Source organism: Aphis gossypii, chromosome 1 (genome assembly GCF_020184175.1).
Source record: "Aphis gossypii isolate Hap1 chromosome 1, ASM2018417v2, whole genome shotgun sequence".
Classification (NCBI taxonomy): domain Eukaryota; kingdom Metazoa; phylum Arthropoda; class Insecta; order Hemiptera; family Aphididae; genus Aphis; species Aphis gossypii.
This window is the reverse complement of record NC_065530.1, coordinates 21,858,100-21,884,308: the sequence shown is the minus strand read 5'-3', so window position 1 is coordinate 21,884,308 and position 26,209 is coordinate 21,858,100. Positions and strand designations below refer to the sequence as shown.

Genomic DNA, 26,209 nt, shown 5'->3' with positions numbered 1-26,209 from the left:
CATGCATTATACAATTATTTTCGATTAACCTTTATTTTTTATGGCATACTAAACATTTAGATTAAATCAGATAATATCTGAAATGCATATAGAAATACGATGAAACCATAAAATGCAAGATAACGACATTTAAGTAATACATATGAAATCAGATAGAAGTGTAGGAAATGATTCTAAATTAAATCAACTAATAAAAACAGTTTTAAATCAATATCTCTTGTTTCATTTTAAAAGTCAAAATACATAAGTTATAAACGATCAACGCACTCTATATAGCTCACTTAAAAAATATCTATATATTTTATTATTATGTATTTGTGTTTTATTGTTTTATTTTTTTATTACCGACTATTTCCAAGACTTTATAATAATATTTTCAATTAACGTGTTAAAACGTAGGTAGGTATACATATTATAAATATAATCTGTATGAATATTCAATATTTAAATACGTAATTTTATTTCATTGATTGTTAGTAATCAGACAAGATAGCTGATCCCCTCAGTCCAAAAAATCTAAATTATCCAGTCACTAGATGTAAAAATGTATGTACTACATACACATAATAGATTAACAGCAAATATAAACAAAGAATAAATTATGATAGCTGGTAAAGATTAATATCAACTATATAATATGTTTATCGATGTGGAACATGGAATATGGTAGAAAAAAAAGTTGAATGTACAACAGTAGGTAGACTTTTTTCAAAGCATGTAATTGCTGGTATTTTTCATTTCTTTGTCTAAAAGAAAAAAAGTCATCAACAGTTTTAGCATTCTTGATATTATTTTTGTACTGTTTTGGTTGCAAAAAAAAAATGCATTTTATTCAGTATTCAAGTCAACTTTTATAAGAGACAATTTTCCCCTCTAATTTTATACAACATAAATCTAATCATAAGGATTTCATACAGAATCCATTTTGTTTACCTATTTTATTTATTTCAGACATTGAGTGATGGCCGTTTGTCATACTGGTGTTTTGGAATCGAATGTATATGCCTTTATATATATATATATAAATATATTTTGTAAGTGTATGTGTGCGCTCGCGTGTATGCGTAACTACATAGTATGTTACAACATCAATCAATATGTCTAAAATGTTGTTCTTAACTTCTTCTTTATTTATTTTGTTATTCCGTGCTAAAAACAAATTTAACATTACAGGTTTTTAAAAAAAAAAAAAATTTTATTTCAAAATATTAATAATTTATAGTCACATATGTTGTCATATAATTTTAAATAACATTAAAAATAAACTATTATTATTAGATATTATCTCATCAAGTACTTCATTCAAAATATTAAAAACTATTAAAAATAATTGAAGATCCATATAATTAAATTTGACATAATTATCAATTGACATATTAATTATTGCATTTTTTATATGAATATTTACTTTATCACAAGTGTCATTTCGATAAATAAATTTTATAATTTATTGGTTTATTTCCATAATTATGACTATTTTTTAATCAGCTTCTGATATTTTTTTTACAATACCTGTGTTTCTTTGGTTATAAATCATAGGAAAATAATAGTTTGATATATTCATAATGTTATGTAAATATTTATTATATTTATGTATAAAAAGTTTAAAAAAAAATCGATTTATTTGTCAAATTATAAAAGTAAATCACAATAAAAAGTTTAAAATTGACAAGAACCAAGCAAGAAAAAGTTTACAAAGTAAACACTAATTGACTGTAAATAAAACATAACCTTTTAAAATAATCCAAATAAAATAAAGTATCATAAACTAACTAATCAAAAATACAATTATAAGTTTGACGTAAACTGTTAATTATAGATAACGAACTATTACTTAATCCATTGGATTTTTATTTTATTTTATTTATCAATAATCATTATAGATTTGTAAGAAGAAATCGTTTTTTATTATATTTTATACAATGCACGAAGAATTTATTACTAACGTTTTTCATAAAGAAAAACCCCAGGCAAAATTTAATACAAAATATCTTTATCTCAAAAGCTGAACGCGAGTAGAATTTACTATTTTTGACTTAGAACGGAAAATAATTTATTATATTCCTTCTAAAAAATGATAAACGTGGCTTGTTAAAAAGAAACATATTATACAATATGAAAAAATTGTTCTGATAAATATAAGAAATTTATAGTTGCTAACTATTATTTATACATCTATTAATATCTAGTAAACACAACACAATATACGTGAGTATTCAATAGTTATAAAGTATAATAATATTATTATAAATTTCGTACATATTTCGTTTAATTGTTTTTGTTTTGATGAAATTATAATGATGATGTTGCTTTTATATGATTTTCAATAAACTTTTTTATAAGTATTATTAATAATAATATATCTACTAGAGTGTATATTATAATGACTTGGGAAACATAAAATAGTTACTATAATAATTATGATGAATTGTAGGTATCTATTTAGAGTCTAAAATTGTACTTTTATCAATAGATAATATCCATATAGGTTTATTAGAATAATCTAAACATCTTATATAAATATATTTTATTATTCATTTTATAAATTAAATTACTTTTATTTTATTTACATTATTTTTAATCGAAAAAATAATATACAGAAACGTATATACGAATCTAAACATTTCTGAGTAAAGCGTTGAAACCCATCGAGTTATTCACAATAACTATAATATCTATTATTAAAAATATCTTTAAATTATGTTAATGCATTAAAAAATGTTTAATACGATTTCATGAGATAAATTACAAACTATAATATAAATACTATATATTATATATATATATATAATTCGTGAATGTAAGGAAACCAGTATCATCAATTTAATTCGCACTACTATTATATTCTTGTTCCAGATGACTTATTAATATATTATTTTTTCTAATCCTACACTGTTATATAAGAAGATTATGGTTTACCTAAGTAATTACCATGACGCCACACTCCGATTTGTTATCTTTGTCTGTCATCCGTGTAACGCTACCAATTGATGTTCCGCACAGCTAACAACGTGGGTTGAATTAGATATTAGGGTTGATTGAATTAATATAAAATTTGAAGATGAGAAGATAATATGAAACAATCCAAATATATATTTTTTTTTAATTGTATTTTAATACAATACTATAGCTGTATAAATAATAATAAAAAAAAGTTGTATTTTTTTTTTTATGTTTATTGACATATACCAGCTTTATCTCCTATATCTATATGGATCTTAGAATATACATGAAATCGGGCCTTTCAGTTTTTTGTTGATACCTATAATTTTTTAAAGAAACATTTTTTAAAGAGAATAAAAAAAGTAGTTCCGTATAAAAATTTTTCTTTTCTATCAAAATCCTAATTACGTATATTATCAGCAATTTTAAATCGTATATAATAATGTATTATAAGTGTATTATAATGTATTATATGTATTATATATGTATAGTTATGTATAATATTATAACATTATTAATATTAAAAACCAATGTCGAACAAATTATAAATTTTAAATTTTAAACACGACCGATTTGTCAATAATTCTAAAAGATTCTAGGTAAGCTAGGTTTAGCTATGTATATGAAAATATAAAATAGCACCTAAGTGGAGATTCTTTTCGACGAGTCTGTCGAACGGTTAGAATAACCTTTCGATGAATTTATGGTACAAAAAAAAAATATATATGTATATGTATTGAGTGACCTAAAAGGGAGAAAACTCGAAACGAGTTCAAACTATAGTAAAATCACGTTATAATACAAAAAACGAATATTTCTTGTACCCACATAATATTATAGGTAACAATATGCGTATCTTAGACACGAAAATAACAAATTGTGCATGCGATATGGCCGCGTATAGGATGTGAACAATGATACATCGATAATATTCTACCTAACACGAGGTTCGATTAATACGATCACATCGGTACTGATCATCGTATCAATGCAGCATGCATTGACCGTATTATTTTGATTCAATAAAAAATTAATTTTTTAATTCTCGTGTATCACTCAGCTGAAAACCAACAATATACATGTATATAAATAAACATTACACAGCATTCGTCTTCGATAATCACTTACGCGAGTGCACAATATTTATAATAGTAAATGTATTGTATATGTTTGTAGACATTGTGAAACTGTGAAAGAAAACCGTGTGGCACCCCGTAGGGTTGTAATAATTTTCCCTCGCGAAAACTCACGGACGTCCACTGGAGGCGCTGGCGTAATCACCATCGAAGGGTGCGGGAGGGACTGTGGCACGGTTGATGGTGTCGTGGACGACGGTGGCGACGACGACGACGACGACGACAACGACGCCGCCGCCGCCGCCGCGCGTCAACTATCACGAGCGCCGAGCGCCGCGGCAGTCAATACACGACCGTCCGCGTTACGGTACAGACCTCTCATCGCCGTCGTCGTCGATCGTCGCGTAACAGTGGTACAGCTGCCGTGCGTCCGTGTGCGGCAAGTGCGCGCGTACAGTGTCCGTCGGGTCCAGTCGTAGTCGTCGTTTTGCGGGGTGAAAAACAATAGCATCGACGGCGTACGCATAACAGTACTGACGCGATAATAATATTATTATCAATCGGTTCCGGACACGATCGCGGCGTGACCGGAAGTGTCGAACACCGCTTCCGCCAGTGTCGACATTGTCTTTTTGTTTGTGTTTTCGTTAAACGTTTTCGTGGACCGTCATAAAAACTCTCGCCAAAGTGTAAGACATCAACGTAACACGTTGCTCTGTCGTCTGTTTACGCTTTTATTCGCGTGGACGTCATGTGTTCGGGAGACGTGCCGCAGAGTCTTGTCGTCAAGTCGTCGCCGTCCGACGACCGCCGACGACCATTTTGTTGAATTATCGAGTCCACCTCTGCGGAATTTTTTCGTCTGCGCTTCACGGTCCGCAACCATGCGACCGTTACCCGACCGCCGGCTGAAGATTGCCACCGCCGTCATCGCGGTCTGCGCCCTGGCCGTCTACGCGCCCGCAGGTGAGACCTACATTGCTAATATAATAGCTATAATATTTTTATACCATACGACTAACTCTAACTAAACCGTGACCTAGGTAACCTTTTCGGATTAGTGAATATGTGACGGCGATCTGAATAGATTTTACATAAGTTAGCGATAAAATAAATTATATAGAATTTTATCCGTTCAATTTTGTGTACAGAGCCATTGATGATAACAATAATACTAATTGTAATGAAAAACGCCTTATTCTATACCTTTCGTGAGACGTATAGTCTCAACACCTGTCGCACGTTGTAACAATTTAAATCGTACACCTCTTTGTCGCTGTCGCATATGTTATTATGATGTATGTCATCAAACAGCATCCGAAAACCATAATGTTCCAAACAGTTCTCGTTTTTCTTTTCCTTGGTAGTATTACGGAAATGAGTTTCTCGAGAAGACTTTTTTTTTTTAAATAAAAATATATTTTTTCTCGTTCGTCTTTCGGAAACGAAAATTTAATTACACGGATATCAAAATATATCTCTGGTGCTAACTAAACGTGTTGTATGATTGTGGAATGTTCGTTAATAATGAATTATGTGTATTTCATTCATTTTGATAATACCAACGAGCTTACTAATGACTCCAGTAATTAGCAAATTCATTTGTTTCCGATATTGGAAGGATAAATACACTGAAATAATAATAATAATAATAAAAAAATAACAAATAAATTTCAATGTAAATATCACTGTTAAAGACGAGTCCCCGAAGCCAATAATTGTGAAATACCCGCTTCTAAAGTCTTGTAATATTTTATTTCATTGTTTGTTTGTATTTTTTTTTTGCGGATTTCGATTCAGATTTCTCTAGTAGATACGTTACAGACATGGAATTTCTCGGACGCGTGATCCTTGGTTTCCCTATAAAAAGTCATCCCCCCTTCCATCCCTTAAGACCTTTGACGTTCACCTTTCATAGCGTGGTAGCATATATCGTCGTCAGAGGCTTAAGTTCTCTACACTCCCCTATGTACCGTGAATGAAGTGTCCTCATCTTCGAACCACCATACTACCTTCACCATCCTCGCCCATACTTTTACCCTTATTTTTCATCACCATGCTCTGCTCTCCACTTCATTTTTATGCCTCTTGTTCAGTGCAATTAAATTACCCTAAGAAATAATTCAATAGTACCAGCTTTGAATTGCAGTATAATAATTCAATGTCGACCGGATTTCTGTTTCATCATTCAAATATACTGAGTGAACTGGATTTTTTTTTTAAATTTGCATCACATTTAAATTTCTTAGCAATAAAAATGTCCATCAAATTGTTATCATTACTATATGATTAGCGTAACTTTAAGTTGAATATTACTAACTGAAAACTGTACCTATATTATGTATAGGTACGTGATGAATCTTATCAATTTCTAAAAACACGGCATCACTAATAAATTGTCTATAAAAATATACACTCGTATAGAACCTACAACATTATATTTACTTGCAATCACCGTAATGATCTGCCAATGAAATTTATATTTATAAAAAATTACTTTTACGATTGTAGGCGGTAGACAACATCATTATTAATGGACGAACCCTTCAAAAAAAAAAAAAAAATATGATGTTTTTATTTTATTTTTATCTTTGTGAAGTAGGTAGTATATCTCAATTAGGGTGTTCATTTTGCAAGTTTTTATCGTGTCCTATTATAGCGTGTTCAAAACGCATCAATATTAAATTTCGTGATATTTTCATTAGACCTACAGCAATGAACACTGACCCATCTCACTTAATGTAAATTACATAATACTAACGTCTGGTTTGAAACAAAATATAGACATTCGTTTTGTACACATCGTATACATATAACGTATAACTAATAGGTATATAAAAATACTGGTGTTTAGTTTAGGTGTTATTATTAAACAAAAATATTAGTTTATTCGATATAATATACAGTTTGTTTCGAAATGTTTGTTTTTCACTAAAACAATGGCATATAATAATCCCTTATTTTAGATTGGATATAATACAACAATTTCGTCGATTACGATATAAGCACGTACTTTTCTATTGGGATGAAAAGGGCATATTTGTTGAAATTTTAATCTCATGATTTCACCCAAATATAGGAATATAATATTATTATTATGTATGTAAATATTTTATTAACACTATCCGAGATATTATCATGTTCAAACTGAGAATTTAAAACATAAACAAAATATAGCGTTAAAAATATTCGAAGTTTTATTTTTATTGTTGTTATGATCAATTAATTTTTACATGGGTTAATACCTCTCTGGTCGAATTATGTTATCTGATCGATAACTGGAGGAAACTTGTATCGCAGTTATAAAATATCGCAATAATATTTTAATAACGATTAACGGTTAATGGACGTTTTTTTCGTAAATACATTGCATTCAGATTTTCGTGACTGGCCTACGAAAATAATAATATTATTGCTGCAATTCGGCTAAAGTTTTTCGTCGCACCCTGCAGTTTCCTCCTTTCCGTAATCTCCGTCGCGCGTGTTAGCGCTCATTAAAGACGGTCGCAAGTTTACACGGCAAGTTATTATGTATACACACGACCGGAAGTGGAGGATGGCGTGGCGTGGTTTGTGTTATTGTATTGTCAGGTGTACAAATACCGGAGATTTCGCACGGTTAGGCAAAACACTTCCAGCCGGTTGGATATAGCAGAGGAAAGGGTTAGGTCGGCGGTCGGGTGTATGTGTGTGTACCAAGCAGTAGTGGGTGGAGAAAAAGGTCGTGGTATGAAGAGATGGATTGAACTAGCTTGTGGGAGGTGGTGTTGGGTTATCGCGATGTTGCTGCTACCGAATGCGTAACGGTGGATATTAATTAACGATATAGTATTTTATTATTAATTACGCAACTGTAATAATAATATAACTTATGCAGTTGTACGTATAGCAAAGTACCACCTATACACTGTATTATAAGGTTTCGTCACACAAAGGTCTTTTTAACCGAATTAGGAAAACGAGAATCGTGGTCGAGTGGACGGGGTGTACGAGGGTGACACTGTCTCGTCTCCAGCTAGCTGTAATCCGATGTGTTATTTAGTAAGAGTCCTTTTGGACTTTTCCGTATTTCATTTGAATCGAGATTTTCCTTTGAACTCGAGCAGATAGCATCCGATATAGAGAAGACATTATAGTGATTATACTCTAGCACACTAACATAATGACCGTAGTATATCATATTATATTATATATGTATATTTGTTATTGTACAACTATTTCCACCCTAATAGTATTTTGCAATCGGCTAAAACGTCAAGGAAAGCATAATATAATATAGAAACATCAAGTACAAAAAGTTGTTTTGTATATTATTGATTTTATTGAACATTTTAGTGAATCCTCATTATATCAACCTATTTAGGTATTATAGGTAGAGTTTAAGACCACTAAATGAAACGCTATTTATATTAAAACAAATTGAGTATATCGGAAACTTAGAAACTAAACACGAACTATGAACGCATGTATTCAGAAGTTTGATTTATAAAAATGGTATGAGATATCACTCATTTTAATTAATTGTATAACTTGTTTAAATTGTCTATTTTTTTTCAATTCAATATACTAAATAAATAAAACTTTACTTTCATATTAATATTTTAAACTAATTTACAAAATCGATTGATTATATATTTTGAAGAATTCGTATTAATTTATTTCAAATAAGCAAGTAATATTATATTAAATTGTTTTGTTCTAAATAATTTACAAAACTTATAAGATTAATCAAATTTATCGATAAACTAAAGATATATTTTGATGTTCAATGTTTTCAGTTCATTAGTATTAATCAGAAGGCGAATGATTAAGGACCCAAATAGTTTAAAGTGTCACAGAAAAGACAACAACGTTGTCCCGAGGGACTTTCGTATTAACTTGTACGATTTAAGTTTTGGGCAAATACCATTAGTTTACATCTCATTTTAAAACAAGTTTGATGTTTTTTCCGGTTAGTTGTTCGACAAACCGTATTGCTTAATGAACCAAAACTAGTCATTAAACTTAGTATGATACCTACAAGTTATCATCGTGGGTTACAAAACAATTTAGAATGGTTCTTTTGAAATAAACACGTTTATTTTTTTATATGTTTAAAATGTGACATAAATACGAATAGGTACCTACAAGGATGAAAAAAAAAACTTACAAAACAAAACTTATTTAAGTCTATATTTTTAATATTCCGACATTTCATTTTGACTTTATATATGTATATTATATCACTTTTTACCCAGGAAATAGTAATAGCACCTACTTGCGTACGCATTACGTACGAACTAAATACGGTGTTATTATAATGCATTAAACGGAGAAAACGTACTCAAAGTTGTATAAAAGTTCGCGTTGTGTGACAAGGCTCATAGATATTGGACTATCCGTTTATTAAAAGTCCCGCAACTTCGCAAAAACTTCAGCAATAAACGCTTTCTCCCCAAAGGAACATTATGCAGGCTTTTATTTTAAAATGAGCAATTTATTTTATCTTTTTTTATTCTTTTATACTTTTCTCACATTGAATACAAGTATGATTTCTTCTATCTCACACGGAAAAGAAATTAAATGTTGAAAACTATTTAGGTAAGTTTTAGTAATTTTAATCAATCTTATACACAAGTTGTCACAATAATAAAATATAAAAATATAATCTAATATAATAATCAGATAATATTATTAAAAACTTATTTTTATTTTTATTGTTTTGTATTGTGTTTAAGTAACCTAAGTATGTATCAGTGGCGTACGGTCAGGCAAGCGAGGTATGCGTCGCATACCCGCTCAAATAGGAAGAAAAATAAATTTAGTTAATTCTCTCATTATACCAATGAGCAATACTATATAAATTTTTATTTTAGATATGATAGGTGTAATACTCATCAGTTATTATACTATTTCTATACTACACTATTTTTATCTATTTTATAATTTTATAGTAATTGGTAAGAAAATTAATAGATCAAGTTCATGTAAGTAGGTAATATATTGACAGAAGCGCTTCGGATTTTTATTACCTGGCTCATATAGTATGATAATTATAGCCGAGTGCTGTAAGGCGGGGTGTCCACGATTTTATGCAACAGTCAGAAGTGCTACATCGAGCGCTTTTAAATACTTTTACCGATAAAAAACTTTCGATAATAGTTTTTTTTTTTTTTTTAGTTAATCACAATACAATAATCTTAATATTGTTTTATAATATTTTATTAATAAAAACAAAACACAATTTAGATTTTTATGATAAAGTTATCAATGAATTTTTAAAAAAAAGATAGACGAATGGATTTTATTTATAAAAAGGTAAATAAATACTATACATTAAAAAAAAACTATTTTTATTTAATTAAAATAATTAATAATTTACCTTAATAAGTAACAGTTTTTTTTTTGCGCTTACCCAGCTTTCAATACTACCGCACGTTGCTGGTATTCATAGTTTTCTTATAAATAATATGCATTTATAAATTATTTTTTTTTTTATTTTAATTTTTATTCATTTTTTTTAGTATTTAAAGTAAATCCGTGATTTAACTGTTATTTTATTATTATTATTATTATTGTTTTAATATTTTAAAGAAATAGTGTGTTATTAAAACCCAAATATTAATAAGACAAATTACTACTGAAATTAAAGTTATATTTTAACAAAACAGTCAAATATAAATATAATTTAATTATATGTTGAGTTATATAATTACCGTTATAATTACTAAATGCTTGAAAACCAAAAGGTACAACTATAACACAAACTACTAATTAAGGATTCATTTAAAAACAGGTTTTTGTTGTTTTGGATCTTCATGTCAACTATTACAATGCTAAGTTCATAAATGAAACAAAATGTTGTCCCATCCGTGCAATACGTTTTATGTAAAAGTTTCAGTCACTAGCTTTGAATTTGTTTTTAAAGTTGGCTGCAAACTTTTTGATGTATTCGTGTAAAATAGATGATGTACTGTACGATGTGAATTTAAATGTAATTTAAAACTCTGTAAAAGAACAATAAATTGAAATAGGTAACAAACTCGTACAATGAACCATATTATACGAATAGTCAGACAGTTATAATTAATCGCTCAACACAATTGAAGGTTGGATAATTGGGGAAAAACTGAACTGGGAATAAATTGATCAGAGAAATAGTTTTATTCACAGTTTGCATACTCATATATTACTCTGTATAAACATACTGTTAAATTATATCCCAGCACTGAAATAATGGTTGAAAAGTGTATAGTTATGTACACACTTTTACGATGTTTCGAATGGAAATAAAAATGTCTTAACACGCTATCACATATGATGGTCGGGTATTAAAACGTAAGCACGTATAAGTAAATAATTGTAGAGGGGACCGCGTACGTGGGCCCGGGAGCTTAAAATAAGCTATAGCAAAACTTTTGGTCCGCTTTAATTAAACTCCCAAAGCCCGTCTGTCTGCCTGCCCACCAATGTTCGGTTGCTCTTCCATATATAAATCTCGTGGTTCACATCTTCTACGAAACTACGTAATTCACGCGATAAGAAGGTGTACACGCCATAGTCCCGGCGGAAGACCCCATGGGAGATAGAATCACCCCTCTCAAGACCCAACCAACTCTTCTTCACCTTGTGCAGGTAACAGCGTGGCTGCCATTATCGTGTCACCCGTACACTGTGACAGATAAGTAAATTGTATTTCTCTTAACCTACAACGACTTTCGTGTAAGGAGAGAGAGAGAACATGTATTATATACACACACACACACACACACACATATATAAATATATATATAATATAATGCTGGGTATTAAAAGTCTTAACTTGTTAAGGAGACGGACCTCACGGTTGAAGGGGGTAAACTATGATAAATCTCCCTTGGACGGCCGACATCTAGTGTATTTTATATACCTATATATTATATCGAGAGGTCTTGAGATTAATTCTCAATGTCAAAGACGAAGTAGGGGACGTAAAGCTCCAATGAAATACCCCTCCCCATTTTATTTCTTTTAGTGAGGACTATTGAAAGGCTCAGATCGATTGAAATGAAAAACAAGAAATTTTTAATACTGAAAGATATTAAGAAAATGTTCTTAACATAATAGGGTAAAAGTCATTTGTAAAGTAAATGAATTGATTTTTTGTATATACTATAATATGATTTTAAATGTGTTACTCGATATAAAATTAAGTCCTTACAATTTATTTCTATTTGAAACACTGGTTTAAATAACATTCTTGAGTATAGTATATTAACCATTTAAAAATATAAAACTTGTATTGACGAACGTATTATTTTTGTATTATATTCAAACATATTATCTTATTTTATTAGTTTATGAAAAAAATACTTTTTTAAAGATTAAAATATAATATTATTTTTTATAATATATATATAATATAATAGTTAACAATAATATGATTAATATTTAAACTTATTAAATTGGTAGGTATCTAGTTAAATATGAAGACTGTAAGTAATAAAACATAAATCAAACTGAATTGAAATTCAAAAGGTAAAAGTATTTAATTGAAAAACAAATTGAAAGTGAAAACATTTTATTTGAATTATTTCAAAAGTTTATTTAATAGCTGTCATCATCGATCAATAAGTATATTGTATTAGGTATATGCCATCATACATATTTACGAGTAACGTGTATAAGATGATTCTCATTAAACGTTTTAATGACTAAGACTAACACTCGACATTATATTTTGATTATCTACACTTTATGAAGTACGGATGACTCATTACAAAACCATATATGTTGTGGTCTGTTAGAGAAAATGACTAAAAACGGTTTGTTAGACGTCGCCGGAGAAACGCGTTCCTATCATTATGACGATGAAGTTACACAGACCTACAACACATGACAACATTGGTAAAACCTGTACGAGTTCTGATTCACCAGAAAATATATTCATGCCAGAAACTCGATGATTCGACAATTTCAATTTTAAATTAACGTCGGACGTATGTTATATATTGTATAAGACGTATTGTTTCTAATAAATAGGAAAATCAAATATTAATATAAATAGAAAACAGCTGCTAATATCGACTTCTCAGAAGTATAAGTAATATATGATATGTATTTTAAATTATCTCTGGTAACTGCAGTCGGCGACGCGTTTTATCGAAATAGAAACGAAAAACAAAGGTGTCGGGCTGCCGACGATAAATAACTGTGTGACGGTCAGTAGAGGATGGTAGTTCGGGGTAAGGGAGAAGAGATGGGCAGGAGGTCTGCGAATGGAGGACCCGGAACACACGACACTTGTCCCCGGAACCCTACAAGTCCTTCACGACCGTCGCCGTTGTGTGCACTGTCTAAACGTGCGGGACCTATTAATAAATAACGGTTTGCCACTTAAGTTTAACCGGACATGCATTTCCGGTAGATGCGAGGATATGGGGCGGTGTGTGGTTGTCCACCGTGTGCCATGTGCATCGCGAAAAACTCTTCTCTTCGGGGTCGACCATTATCGAAATTGTAATCGACTAGGGGCCGGCTGGCAGTGGTGGTGGTGGGCCGTTGGACGAGTGTACATGAAAAGGAGGAGAAGAAAAAAACTACAAAAACAGGGCAAAACTTTTGCGACGCGTATCAGCCACAAAACGGCGACGTCCGACTGCCCAACTTTTATACGGTTCACGGATCTCCACATTTGCCGTGCATAAATATATATATATATAAGTGTGTGTATGCGCGTTTTATATTATACGCGATGATATAGATAAAAGTTTACGTTCGATTTGGAATGATGAAAGTGTCCAAACGGAGAGATTTATTCGACGAGGGATAAAGTTTACTCGGTACAGGTGCTCCGTCACGTCGAATCGCATGAATTGTTTTTGTTTTGTTTTGTTTTTTTTTTAGTTTGTCTCCATCGGTTTGTTTGTCTTTTGTCGATAGATTTTCCATGAAGCTCGAAACGAAAGACTGACGAGTAAAAAAAAAAAAAACTATAAACGAATACATGTATTATTAAATCGAAACTCACACGGTCCTATTATGTGATAGGTAGTCAAGGATACGTCTTTCAATGGAGTAATGCCACGTTGAATAAGTTTTATATGTTCTATGTACGAGTGGTGGCGCCTTTGAATGAGTACATACCACCGATGAGAACAATCCACTGCTTGGAAAGACGTGTCACACGTGTGCTCCATCGCAGGAAAAAAAGATACAAAATATATATATATATACGTATGAAGTTTTAATGGATATTAAATTTTATATTCTCCATTTCAGACAACGCACGTGTGGTTTTAGTAATCCGTATCGTAGTTTTCAATTCCCTCAATCTGTAGGTATAGTATAATATTATAATATTATGTACCTATCATGAATAATTTTAAGTGATATAATCAAAAAAAAAAAAAAAACATAATAAATCTACGAAGATAAAAATGTACTCAATAGATAAATTAAATATTTTCATTAAAAATAAAAAAAAGGCAACAGCAACAATTGTCTATACAAAATTAATAATATAAATATTTAAAAAAAATTAAACATTTCCATTCTTTACTTAATCTTTTTCCTTTTCTGTTTTTTAAATTATTTTAATAGTTTTTTATAACACAATTTATTTACTATTATATTATTTTGACTTATTTTAGTATGCACGTAATTTAATATTTAATTAAACGCAAGAAATCGTTCAAAAACAAAATTTTCTTAATTATCATGTGAAATCGATGCAGCAGACTAATACATTTAACAATAATCATGGTTACTCGTAGATGTAATCATTGGCTGAACCATTTATATTTGTTACTCAGAACGCGTAGGTGCAACTATATAGAGCATGCCATAGACTTCTGCACCCTTACCGACGTGTTGAAAACTTGACACACGGCTTTCGTGTTATTAGGGGCTTGCAGACTCAGTGTTGAGGTGAAGTATACAGCATAATATAGTGTGTGTGAGTGTGTGTATATATATATAGGTACGGAATGAGGGGAGGGCCGAATTGGAGGTAGAGGAGAAGAAGAAGATTTAAAACATCCTCTGCACAGTAGGTATTATTATATACGAGGGTCGTGACGGATTATCTCCTGGAAAGGTACGAAAGGGGGATTTCTGGAAATTACAACCGCGGAGACCCGTCCGGGGAATTTTCGGCTATTCCGATAGCGGCGACGGTGGCGTGTGGACGGCGAGGGATAGTCGTCCTGCGCTGCTCGACAGAATATTACCAAAATCCTCTTGTTTTCTACAGAACCCTTCGTTTTTTTCCTCATTCTACCCTAACGTCCTTCATGCTATAGCTGCGCGCACGCGCGTGGTCCTCACGGCGTTTCCTATACACACCCTAAAACCCTATACTTTCTCCACTTCATCCACCCACTCAACCTGCACCCGCGAGCCCCGACATCCACACTGCGTTTTTGTTATTGCCTATTCAGTTTTACGCGGGCACACGATTACCTTGTGCCTCCGTAATTTGTTTTTATCGTCATGTTCGCACGAATGAACGATTTAATTTTACGCGAGTAGAAAAAAAAACGAAAAGATTTTTTTTCAATTATATATGCACGTAATAGTTTGAATTGTAATAAATATATCGAACCTATATATACACGTAGCGTTGGGTATGTTTACTGCAGCTGTTATATTGTGATAGCCCTAAAATTCTGTTGGTGATATAATAAAATATATAAACCGCTACGTTTTGGTTTATATAATATCCTGCAGTCAAACGTCAAGCTTTTCTCGTCGTGTCACAATATATATTATACTCACTGTCGGTTGTATTACGAATCGTGAATCCTTTGGGACGCCCATTGTTTTCGATGCACGTATTTGTGTGTGACCATTTTACAGTGCACCCCTCAAAATTTGCATTCGTATATATATATAAAAAAAAAACATACTATATGACCCCTGTCCCAAAAGTTTTCGAATTCGTCGATCAGAGCTATAACTCCCTTGAATATATCAATAACCACATTGTTTCACCGAGAAACAGAATACATTACAATAACATATGCGATAAAATCATATTTTATATACGATTTTATTGTTTCCGCAAAGTTATGGTATTGCCACCGTATTTTAGAACTATTGCCAAAATATTCAAAATACTTGACTGGAAGTAATGCTATTTGAAATATATGAAAAACTAATTTTATTTTCTGTATATACAACATAATATACTTATTCCTCAAGATTTTCAGAATAACTAAAATAAAGAACACTTTTCATAAAACATGATCATTGAAAATAAATTTAACTTACAGAAATATAATAAATATTTAATATCTATCTTATTTAAAATAAAAAAAAAATCGTTCTATTTGATTTATTATTGAAAGAAAAAATAATTTTTTTTTAAAAATTAGGTTTAATCAAAACTTATTTTATTCGTTAATTTGCGCTTGTAAAATATTATATTACAAACAATTTTTAATACAATCATTAAAATTATTCACAATTATTTTTAAAATAATAACAAATAGTGGATTATTATCAAATTGTAATTTATTCAATTTTTAATTTGTATCTCATATTTTATTTTTTTCCTCTTTTTATAGTGTTAATTAATATCTATAACATGCCAATCCAGGAATATTTATTTTTATATATCCTTCAACATAATATATACATGAATGTATGTTTAAAATAAGCAATTATTGCTATGACTTAACGGTTCTATCAGCTGTCCGAGATATGTTATTTTTTTGGTCGTCGTACCTATCCCAGTCGTATCTAAGATCTGATACACAGAACGTGTCCGAGAACATGTGAACCGATCACTTTTGCCTTTCACGTTGATTGATAACGAAGAATTATTACGCGACGCCGCCGAAAATATAATTTTTAATTGACTGATTTATGACGTCGGAGAACCGATCGACCGGAAAGGCAATGCGAGAACCGGTGCCAAAAAATGAAATTCGGATGACGGAGCCGACGGACGAAAAAAAAAAACCGGGCCAGAGGAATTTTCAATCGCAGAACAATAGGGCTTTGCCGGCGAACCCGTGTCGTCGTTATAATTTTTGAGTATGATATTTTTTGTTTTTGTATTTTTTTTTTTACTTTTGTATCTCATGTTTATTGCTAGTACTGTTGCCGCCGACGGTCACAATTCTCTGGCCGTCGTCGGAAGTTTCATGGTTTTGCCCTTCTGTTGAAGAAGACCAACGATGCCTATTATAACACAATGCGCATTAGCCGGGAAAGAGCAACAACCGCCGCGTCTATAATGACATAACAAGTGTTGTTATATTACCCAGGTGATTTTCACCAACAATTCGCTCGGTCCGGTTTTTTTTTTTTTTGACGATCTACAGAGCTCGTGTGTGCGTTTCCCGTAATTTTTTCTACTCAGCCGGACCCGAATACTCTAGACGACGCACGATAAAATCGATCGCGAGATATGTAAAGATCATATTAGCCGGGAATCCGGAGCGGCTTGACACAAACGCATAGGAGAACGGAGAAAAAACATGAGATAAAAACGAAAAAAATAATCTGAAACTCAAACGATTGCAATTTATGTGTATATATATATATATATGAACCTTGAGACGATTGAGTTATTTATTTTTATGCTTTTATTCAGATCAATAGATTTATTAAGACTTATTTTTTCACAATCCGTCTTAAGAACACAGATGTATTATTTTTGCAATAATAATTAAAATAATAATAATCGCCGAAAAAAAAAATAGTACGCCGCGCTGACATAATAATATAATACCTATTAAATAGATATAGTGTTTGGCGTTATATTGTAACGCTGACTACGGAAAACCGAGCTGAGGATAGTGGAAATCTGTAGCGTTGCGTAATTAATGGCGTGAGAATTGATGGTGGGCGCTGTAGATGATGGGCGTGGTGAACGGAAAACTTTGAAAACGGAAGCATCTTCCGCGATCAACGGGTATTATATTATTATAATGATGTAAAACGCCATCTGAAAATATAAATACATGTATATATTTATATATATTTTTTTTAAAAAAGACAAAAATAAGCCATTCACATAAATTTACCTTTCTTTTAAGAATTCGATTTTATCGATAAAAACGGTCAATGGGATGACAAAAAAAAAAAAAACAGGTTTTTTTTATTTATTGTGAATTTTACGACCATTAATGTTTCGAATAAATCGGTTCCAGAAAAATAGTATAAAACTTCTTTAATTTTTGAAAACATCGTATATTAAACCGGAATTTACTTAACTCTCATTTCACGCTTCTACTTTATTTATCGTTTTAAAGAAAATATTTTAATACTAATGTTTGTTAACGAAACACACTGTGAACTTAAATTATACAACAATATAATAACTATTAGAAATTCTAAATGATTCTAGTACTCGTATAATATACATTACAATCTATTTTATAATAGGTATTCTGTACTTTGTAAAAGTAGTACAGAAAGACTGATCGATAATATTGATAGCTTTTTGTAACACAATATAATAGGTATGCTATAGAAATTAAAAATGAAAAATGTATCTGATACTGGTTAAGTCATGCAATTTATACAAGAATATAATAAGAACGTGACCTAATTTCATATTAATTAAATTAAAATATTTCAACAATTAAATCACAATAAAAGCAAAGTAAGGTTACAATGTAAAGTTCTATCTAACCCGAGTTCAAGTGTAACCCGACTATTTACAAAATACTGAAACTAGCTTGTACATAAACTACTTTAAATAATTGTTACATTCACCCAAGCATAACAAGGTACATTAGTTGGCTACATTTAATTTAATAATTTCCATACCACTCACTTGAACATTTTACATTTATTTTAAACATGTTGTTATTTATTTTTGTTTAATTGTATACTATTCAGTGATGTCTATAATATTATAGTACTTAGTATACGGTTAATTTTTTCATAACATTTCGATTTTTTTTCTGTTTATGTACCATGAACATTTTTGTTTTTTTAATAAACGAAAATGTTTATATGCAAATACTGACAATAAAATGATTTTAACAGATTGGTTTCATACGAATTGAATAATTAAATATATTATAAATGAAATACACCGTGATGAATGAGGGACAAAATTATGATAATATTACACTTAACAAGAGTTTGTGTTTGTATTGCAGCCCTATGAATTATTTATAATATGTGCTTAAAATTGAGTACAAAAATATGTATATAGACACATATGATGTAATTTAATTTGTGTATCAGATTTGAACCTTTTAAGTCAAATGGGAATTTTCTAAACCTCTTTTAGAGCAACCGTATCTAAATTGCACACATAATATAATGGCAATAACTATAATGGCTACTGAGTAGCTTTAATACTATAATCTTCAAAGGGGAATACGAGTAATTTGGTTTACATTGAATTACGTCTGGAAAACGACAGTCATATGCGCATATTTATTTATATTCTAAAACAACATTATATTATAACGAATTTATGTGTCAATTTAACCGTTGATTTAATTAGTTTTCCTTGATAATATTTTTATTACGACTTCGCCGGCGACGGCAAATCAATTACGAATAAATTAAAGTAAAATCAAACTTCACGCTTGAAAAAAAGCATTCCGTTATACGGTGACATAGAAAATATTATTTAAAAATCCGGTTAGCCGTTGAAAAGCCTAAAACAATTTATTATTTTTAAACTCGTAAAAATCAGAATATAATACAGCTACAACGGCCGCCCTCCTATCCATATCGGGAACGTCATTTCGAAATCGTATTCGGTAGAAGAAATCACCATACCCACCCGACCCGGCATTGCCTTTTTTCTCGTCGACGCTTCGTCTTGTTTGATAAACCCGGGGTATAATAATAATATTTTATATACTTGGGTTCATTAAAAACATAAACCCAAAAACGAACATACAACAATATAATATTGTTATTATAAATGTTTTTTTTTCCTCCTCGTCGGTAGCCCGATTTTACACACTCTCTCATACACACACACACACATACACTCGCACACATATAGTCACCTTCTCAGCGGGAGTGCTGGCCAACTGCGCGACGCAGAGCAAGAGACAGCAGCTGACTCGTATATAATATACCTGAGGGAGTATATTTTTCTTTTATTATCGTTACTGTTATTATTATTATTTTTTTTTTACTTTTACAAAGAAACAGATACGTGTAAGAAAGATGCTGCGTGTATATTAAAAGACCTCTTCATCCCGTAAAAATGTATATTGTCACACGTATTATACGGCCCGACGATATTTCTATATACCGCGGGTCCCTCTCCCGCGAAACTCGCTGTGTCGACGTACGGAATACACGGCAGGTATATTATTATTATATTTATATTATATAGTAAGCGTCTATATAGTATAATGTAATATAATATATATTTGTAATATGCAAGTCAAAAGGTTGAACGGAGCGTAACCCGCGAGGAGGCGACAAAACATCTGCTGTCCGGCGGCGGCGGCGGCTTGTGATTTACTCTTCGGGACATTATTAAAACTGGTGATAAACAGCGGGCCTTTTCGTCTCCCCTCCCCACCGCGCCCGTCGACGACTTTGGACGATCGGTGCTGTATAAGGCATTCCTAGGGGCTTTTGTGTACGACGGTGATACTTCTCTCTGTCTCTCTCTCTCTCGCTCTCATTGCCTCTCTTTCCATCACTGAAAATATTAATCGTGACCCCGACATCTCGAATCGCCCTCCACGCCATATAAATCATAAGCTAACATTATATTGGTTTTGTGAACGCAGAAGGGATACGCGGCGTTTTGTGTACGCGCGCGCGCGCATATAATACGTATAAGAATCTATTTTATACATATATATGTGTAACGTAGTAATATTATATCTCATTGTTGTGCGCTCGATGGCAGAAAACTGCTAACGTCCCGCGCGACGCGTTATTTCTACGCCATTGACGTGCGCGTTATAAACGTATCAAAATAATACAACGGCCGCAGTTGATCGGAAAACGTTGTGTCGTAATAATATACGCATACATTCTCGTAACCGGGTAGAGTCAGAATCGATTAAAAACGTCCGTTAAAACTACATTAATATTATCATTAAGAGCAATATTATAACGTTAAACGATAAATAAATATTTTAATGCACTCGACGAGTATTATAATACATTATAATATTATAGTGCTACGTGCTTGTACAGGACGTGTGTCGATTCGTAGACAATAAATAAAAAAAAAAAGCTTAATATTTTTATATCGATTAAACACTGAAGAACAGCTGATCGTTAGTATTATTTGTTCGAGTGCCATATACGTAATATTCATTCTCCATTACTTTCGTAGCGTGTTTTTTTTTATTTTTTTTTTTTTTTTTGAGACAATACTCTCTGTAATGTCTGGTTAATTTCAAGGTTAGTTGTGCGCAATTATTGTTATTACTATCTGGTATAAGTTTTTAAATACCAATCTATCACATACGTCTCGCTATAAATTCTTGATGATATTGATATAATATTGCACTCGAGACGGATTCTCTATATGACTGTTGTTGGCTTGGCGACTAATAACCAAACTGTGCTCGACATAATATTCAGTTTCAACTTAAGGTTATTATTTTATTACTTATTCCACTCAAATTTCAATTTGCAAATATAGAATAAATCTGTTGTGACATGTTACTATAGGGTTGCCATATTAATTTATCTCACTTCAAAAACTGGAATAATCATTTTGTTTATAATTTTTATGGAAAACATTTTACCGCATTTCCACTTGGTCGACTACTAGTTTTAAAATCTTACTTTTTTCAAACTGGAAAACCACATAATATAATTGTGACCAAAATAGATTTTTCTTAAACCTAGGTACATTTTAAGCGACACACATTGTTACGTATTCAATTTGCTATTGTTGGATTGACCAGTTTAACCCATCGTATAACGATCGGAACACAGATTTCGGCTTGCTACTTTTACATAATATTAAAAAATACCAGACACGTTCAAGTGCACCGTAGTCACCGCACTGTAAGCCAATTGACCACTCATGACAATTTCACACAAACGAATTTCAGCCAAACCAAATTGCACTTACCTACTCCGTGATACTCTGATATAGTTCCAAACTTCTGCAGGTAGATTGCCTAGTTTCGTAGATTATCCGTCTGGCTGACGAATTTAGACTTTTGACAACTTAAATTTAGACACTTAAATTCACCTTTCAAAACTTATCGTTGATATAAAAAAAAAAAAGAAAATCCCATATATGCATCAAAATTCAGAGCACTAAATGTCCAAGTAATCATTTATGTACTAACATTTTGAAACTAACTTGCCTCTTAGAAGTTTTTCAACTTAAATATTCGATGAGTTACACTTATATTGAGTTTCGAGCAACTATTAAGTACGTTTAAAAAGTAAAAACTAACTCAATGTTACTTTTTGTAATACATTATTGATACAATTGTGGATTAATAATAGTGAGAATGATGATAACGAAAGCGGAAAAATATTAACGTGTCAATAATAAATTATAGAAATCATCAAGCTAGAAAATAATTTTAATACAGATTTCGTAAAAAATTAACATAAATAAATAAAATTTAATATTAGACAATTAACCCAAAACACTTTTCGGAAATCAACGTAAAAAACAGAAACATAATTCTCATTTAAAAACTAAACATGATGTAATTATTATTCGTATATACATAGTTAAAACGTATAAAAGTATACGGCCAGCTTTAGATCACCTTAACATCAATTTGAATGAATTGGACAACGATAGCAAAAATATTCAATTATTAATTAATAATTTTTCACGAGTGTGTAATGCACTTGGCTATAACAGTCATGTATTATGTATTTGAACTGTGATAGTGCTCGTATTTCAATGACTTACGTTTCGCGCTTGATGTTAAATAAAACGTGTGCACATAATATGTATTATTGTTGTCTAGCGTAGGGAGCGGATTATTCGTGACAAGTGTGCAATCTCGACTCGGGTAAAAAAACTCCTATACGAATATAATGATAATATACTATTATTATAAAGAGCCATAAGATGTACGTGGATGACGTGAGAATTACAGGTACTTATAGTTGTATTTCTTAAGTCGTCACACATACATACTATACATATGACGCTGTATTTGAATAAAAATATAAGTTATCAGTTAAAATTATTTGGGCATAATTAAAATATGTAATGATGATGGTATGCAAAAGTCATCTTTTTCATTCGTACCGCTATCACGTGACCAGTAAAAACAATATCAGGTCACATAATATGAACGATTATATTTATCATTGACACCACAAATTGTTGCGAGGAAGGATAGTGAGAAATAATTAAAGATAAGAAAGAGCATACATCAAAATAAACAGTGGTTAACAACCATTAACATAAAACACAACTCATCAAAATACTTTAATATCATACAAAATAGGTAGTAAACATGAGCATAATGTTATATTATCTATTTAAAATTGTTTAGATTATAATGATTATGAGATTATTTATATTATTATTATACTTCTATTTCTATAAAAATACGCGTAGCCAATCTTTTTTACCCTTAGGTATTAACTTTTTTCTTATCTATAAATTCAAAGTCAGATTATAAAGTTTTAATATAGTTTGTGTACACAATTTCGGTAGTATTAACTCCAAAATGTTTGGAGAGGTTCACCAACACTGGTCGTATAAATGATTTTCTATTTTGTTGTTTATTTTTGCATCCTATATCTCATAATAATCTGACCGAACAACGTTGGTTAATATTTACGTATTCTACGCACGGATCTTACACAAATAACTACGAATCTTAAATAAATAACTATTCCGCGTAGGTTAGGTACCCACCTAAGTATAGATGTGTTAAAGTCGGTCAATTGTTTTGCATTCCGACTTGATAGTTATTGATACGTCCACCGATGTATTAAAGTTATAAATATAAATACATGATACATATGTATATAAAATATGCATAATATTATTATGTATTGTATTTTGTTGTTTGAAATTTTCGGATCACTGGTCGTTGTACTTACTCTTGCGTGCATCCTTTTACAGTACTGAACGTGATGCGGGTCGCTCGATCTCGTTTCACCGTAACCACATCGTTCGCCAATACTGGGACATTATAATATAATATATTGTACCTGTGCATATTGTAATAATATAATATTGTAGTGTGTGTACGTTTCACGTCATTTGCATACGGAAAAAGATAAAATAGTTTGTGCACGTCTTTGTCCGGCGATATTATTATTTTATAAAGTACATGTGTGTGGAATGCGAACGATTTCGCTTCGGGAAATAATTGCTACAAAGGAATATCGGATTATTCTATTTATTTATTTTGCGCGAAGGGTGGAATGATGGTTTTCCACGTTTGGTCGATCAAAAGAGGTCGATCGACTGATATAGGTATCTGGTATATGTAATATAAAAATAAAATACTTTACCAACGATGCCAATGGTGTAGAATAAAGTGTTTAAAAAAAAAAAAAAAATATATACCAATAAATAATAGCGTAGGTACATATTTTATGTAGATACACAATATTATACTATACAGTACCTTTGCCATGTCATATCTTAAACATAAGCGGTATGATATACTTTTCGCATAGTAAAAAACTTATAACGTAAAATACCATTAGACAATAATACATTTATATTAACCGATTTGAATACTAATTTTATCCAGAATTATTCATATCCAGTAGTATTTGATTTCACGTCTTAGTACTTGCGAAATGACATTAAATGGCACTCGGAGACATATCAAAATTAATTCGATTTGATTTATATTTGTCACGATTTCATAATACGTATTATAATATTTCAGCGTTTGCGTATAATTTGATGATTTATAATTTCATTGGCCAATGAATTCAGAATGACGTGATTTTCCCGGTGTCTTCGGGTATCGACTTGTTGTCACTCAAGAATGAGAAACTGTGTGATTAGCAATTCCACATCAAGTCCCCTTTTAACTGATCAAACAGTTTGTTACCTTATCCGATTCAATGCACTTTTACTCCCGGTTCAGCTTGCTAACTGTTAATTAAACGACGATAATGACGAATAAGCAAATCGTTTTATTAGTACCTATCTAAAAGCTTTCGGTGCTTATAAACAACAATAATAATAAAAAAACAGAAAAATCGAATCAAATCCGTAATTATGACAAATATATTGTTACTATATCGTTGTTATTGATCGACAACTCCTAGCTTTGTGGAACGTTACGATAATATTTCATCGATACCGCACTTGTGAAGTAAAACTATACTGTGTTTTGATAAATGAGCTCCAATATTATTATAAAGACCTGATTCAATCGATTTATGATAATTTAGTCAGTTTCATGAGTTGTAAACCACCATAGCTCTTATCACGCACCCCTCTGAACGCACTTAACTTTACCAAGTTTGAAAGCTGGCATTAGTTTGGCAGCGTCGTGATCACAACATTTACTTGGGATGCAGTTATTAATAACTCCATACTTACGAGCTGAGCGTACTTCAAGAAAACGTGCACCGCTGCAAGCAATTTATTTATAAATTATTATCTTAAGATTATTACTTATTACATATCATTTTAATGGAAAACACACCATTTATTTAACCAATAGTGTCTTACAATTCAAGGTAAAAATATTATTTTGTATTTATTTTTTAAAAACAAATGTTAAAAAAGTAAAACAATAGTTTACGGAATTATTTTTTTTTCAAAGTTTCATTAACCCTGACTTTTAATGTTCTAAAATAATATTTTAATATTAAAACATTGTAAAATGTCTTTGTTATATGAGTATAAAAAAAAAATATTTAAGCATTTTCATCGAAAAAGATTTTTTTTTTTTTAATCATTATTTCTTCAGTGATTTAAAATTCCTTAATAGTCTTTAAATTCAACGACGCTACGTTTTAAAATATATACATATATAATTAAATGCCACGCATGACGGATTCTTTAATAATAATAAAGTTAAAAGGAAGAGCATAAGTAGATATAAATCATATTTTAATGTGTAGTTATTTTATCGTATTGTAATTTCAAACGATAATTGGATGTCATGCAATTGGCAGGTTCGGAAGAAAATATAAAATAATTTAGTCAAAATCGTAAAATTTCATTTCGCTGTATTTCTGCGTACTATTACACATTACTATATAGCTATTATATTGTTGTATAGTCATTGTGTTTTATTCAAATTTAGTCTAAACACAAAACATCCCATCGTAATCTATAATATATTCGGTCTAAAAAATAT

The 26,209-nt window shown here is 30.9% G+C and overlaps 1 protein-coding gene across 1 annotated transcript in view; it reads left to right on the top strand.

Moving 5' to 3' along the window:
* Positions 1-4,319: 4,319 nt before the first annotated feature.
* Positions 4,320-26,209, top strand: part of LOC114130243 (protein sax-3-like) — a 72,434-nt gene continuing 50,544 nt past the window's right edge. Inside the window, exon 1 of the mRNA XM_050198866.1 lies at positions 4,320-4,985. Coding sequence (XP_050054823.1) covers positions 4,904-4,985 — 82 coding nt within the window. The 5' untranslated portion in view covers positions 4,320-4,903. The remainder of the gene's footprint in view (positions 4,986-26,209) is intronic.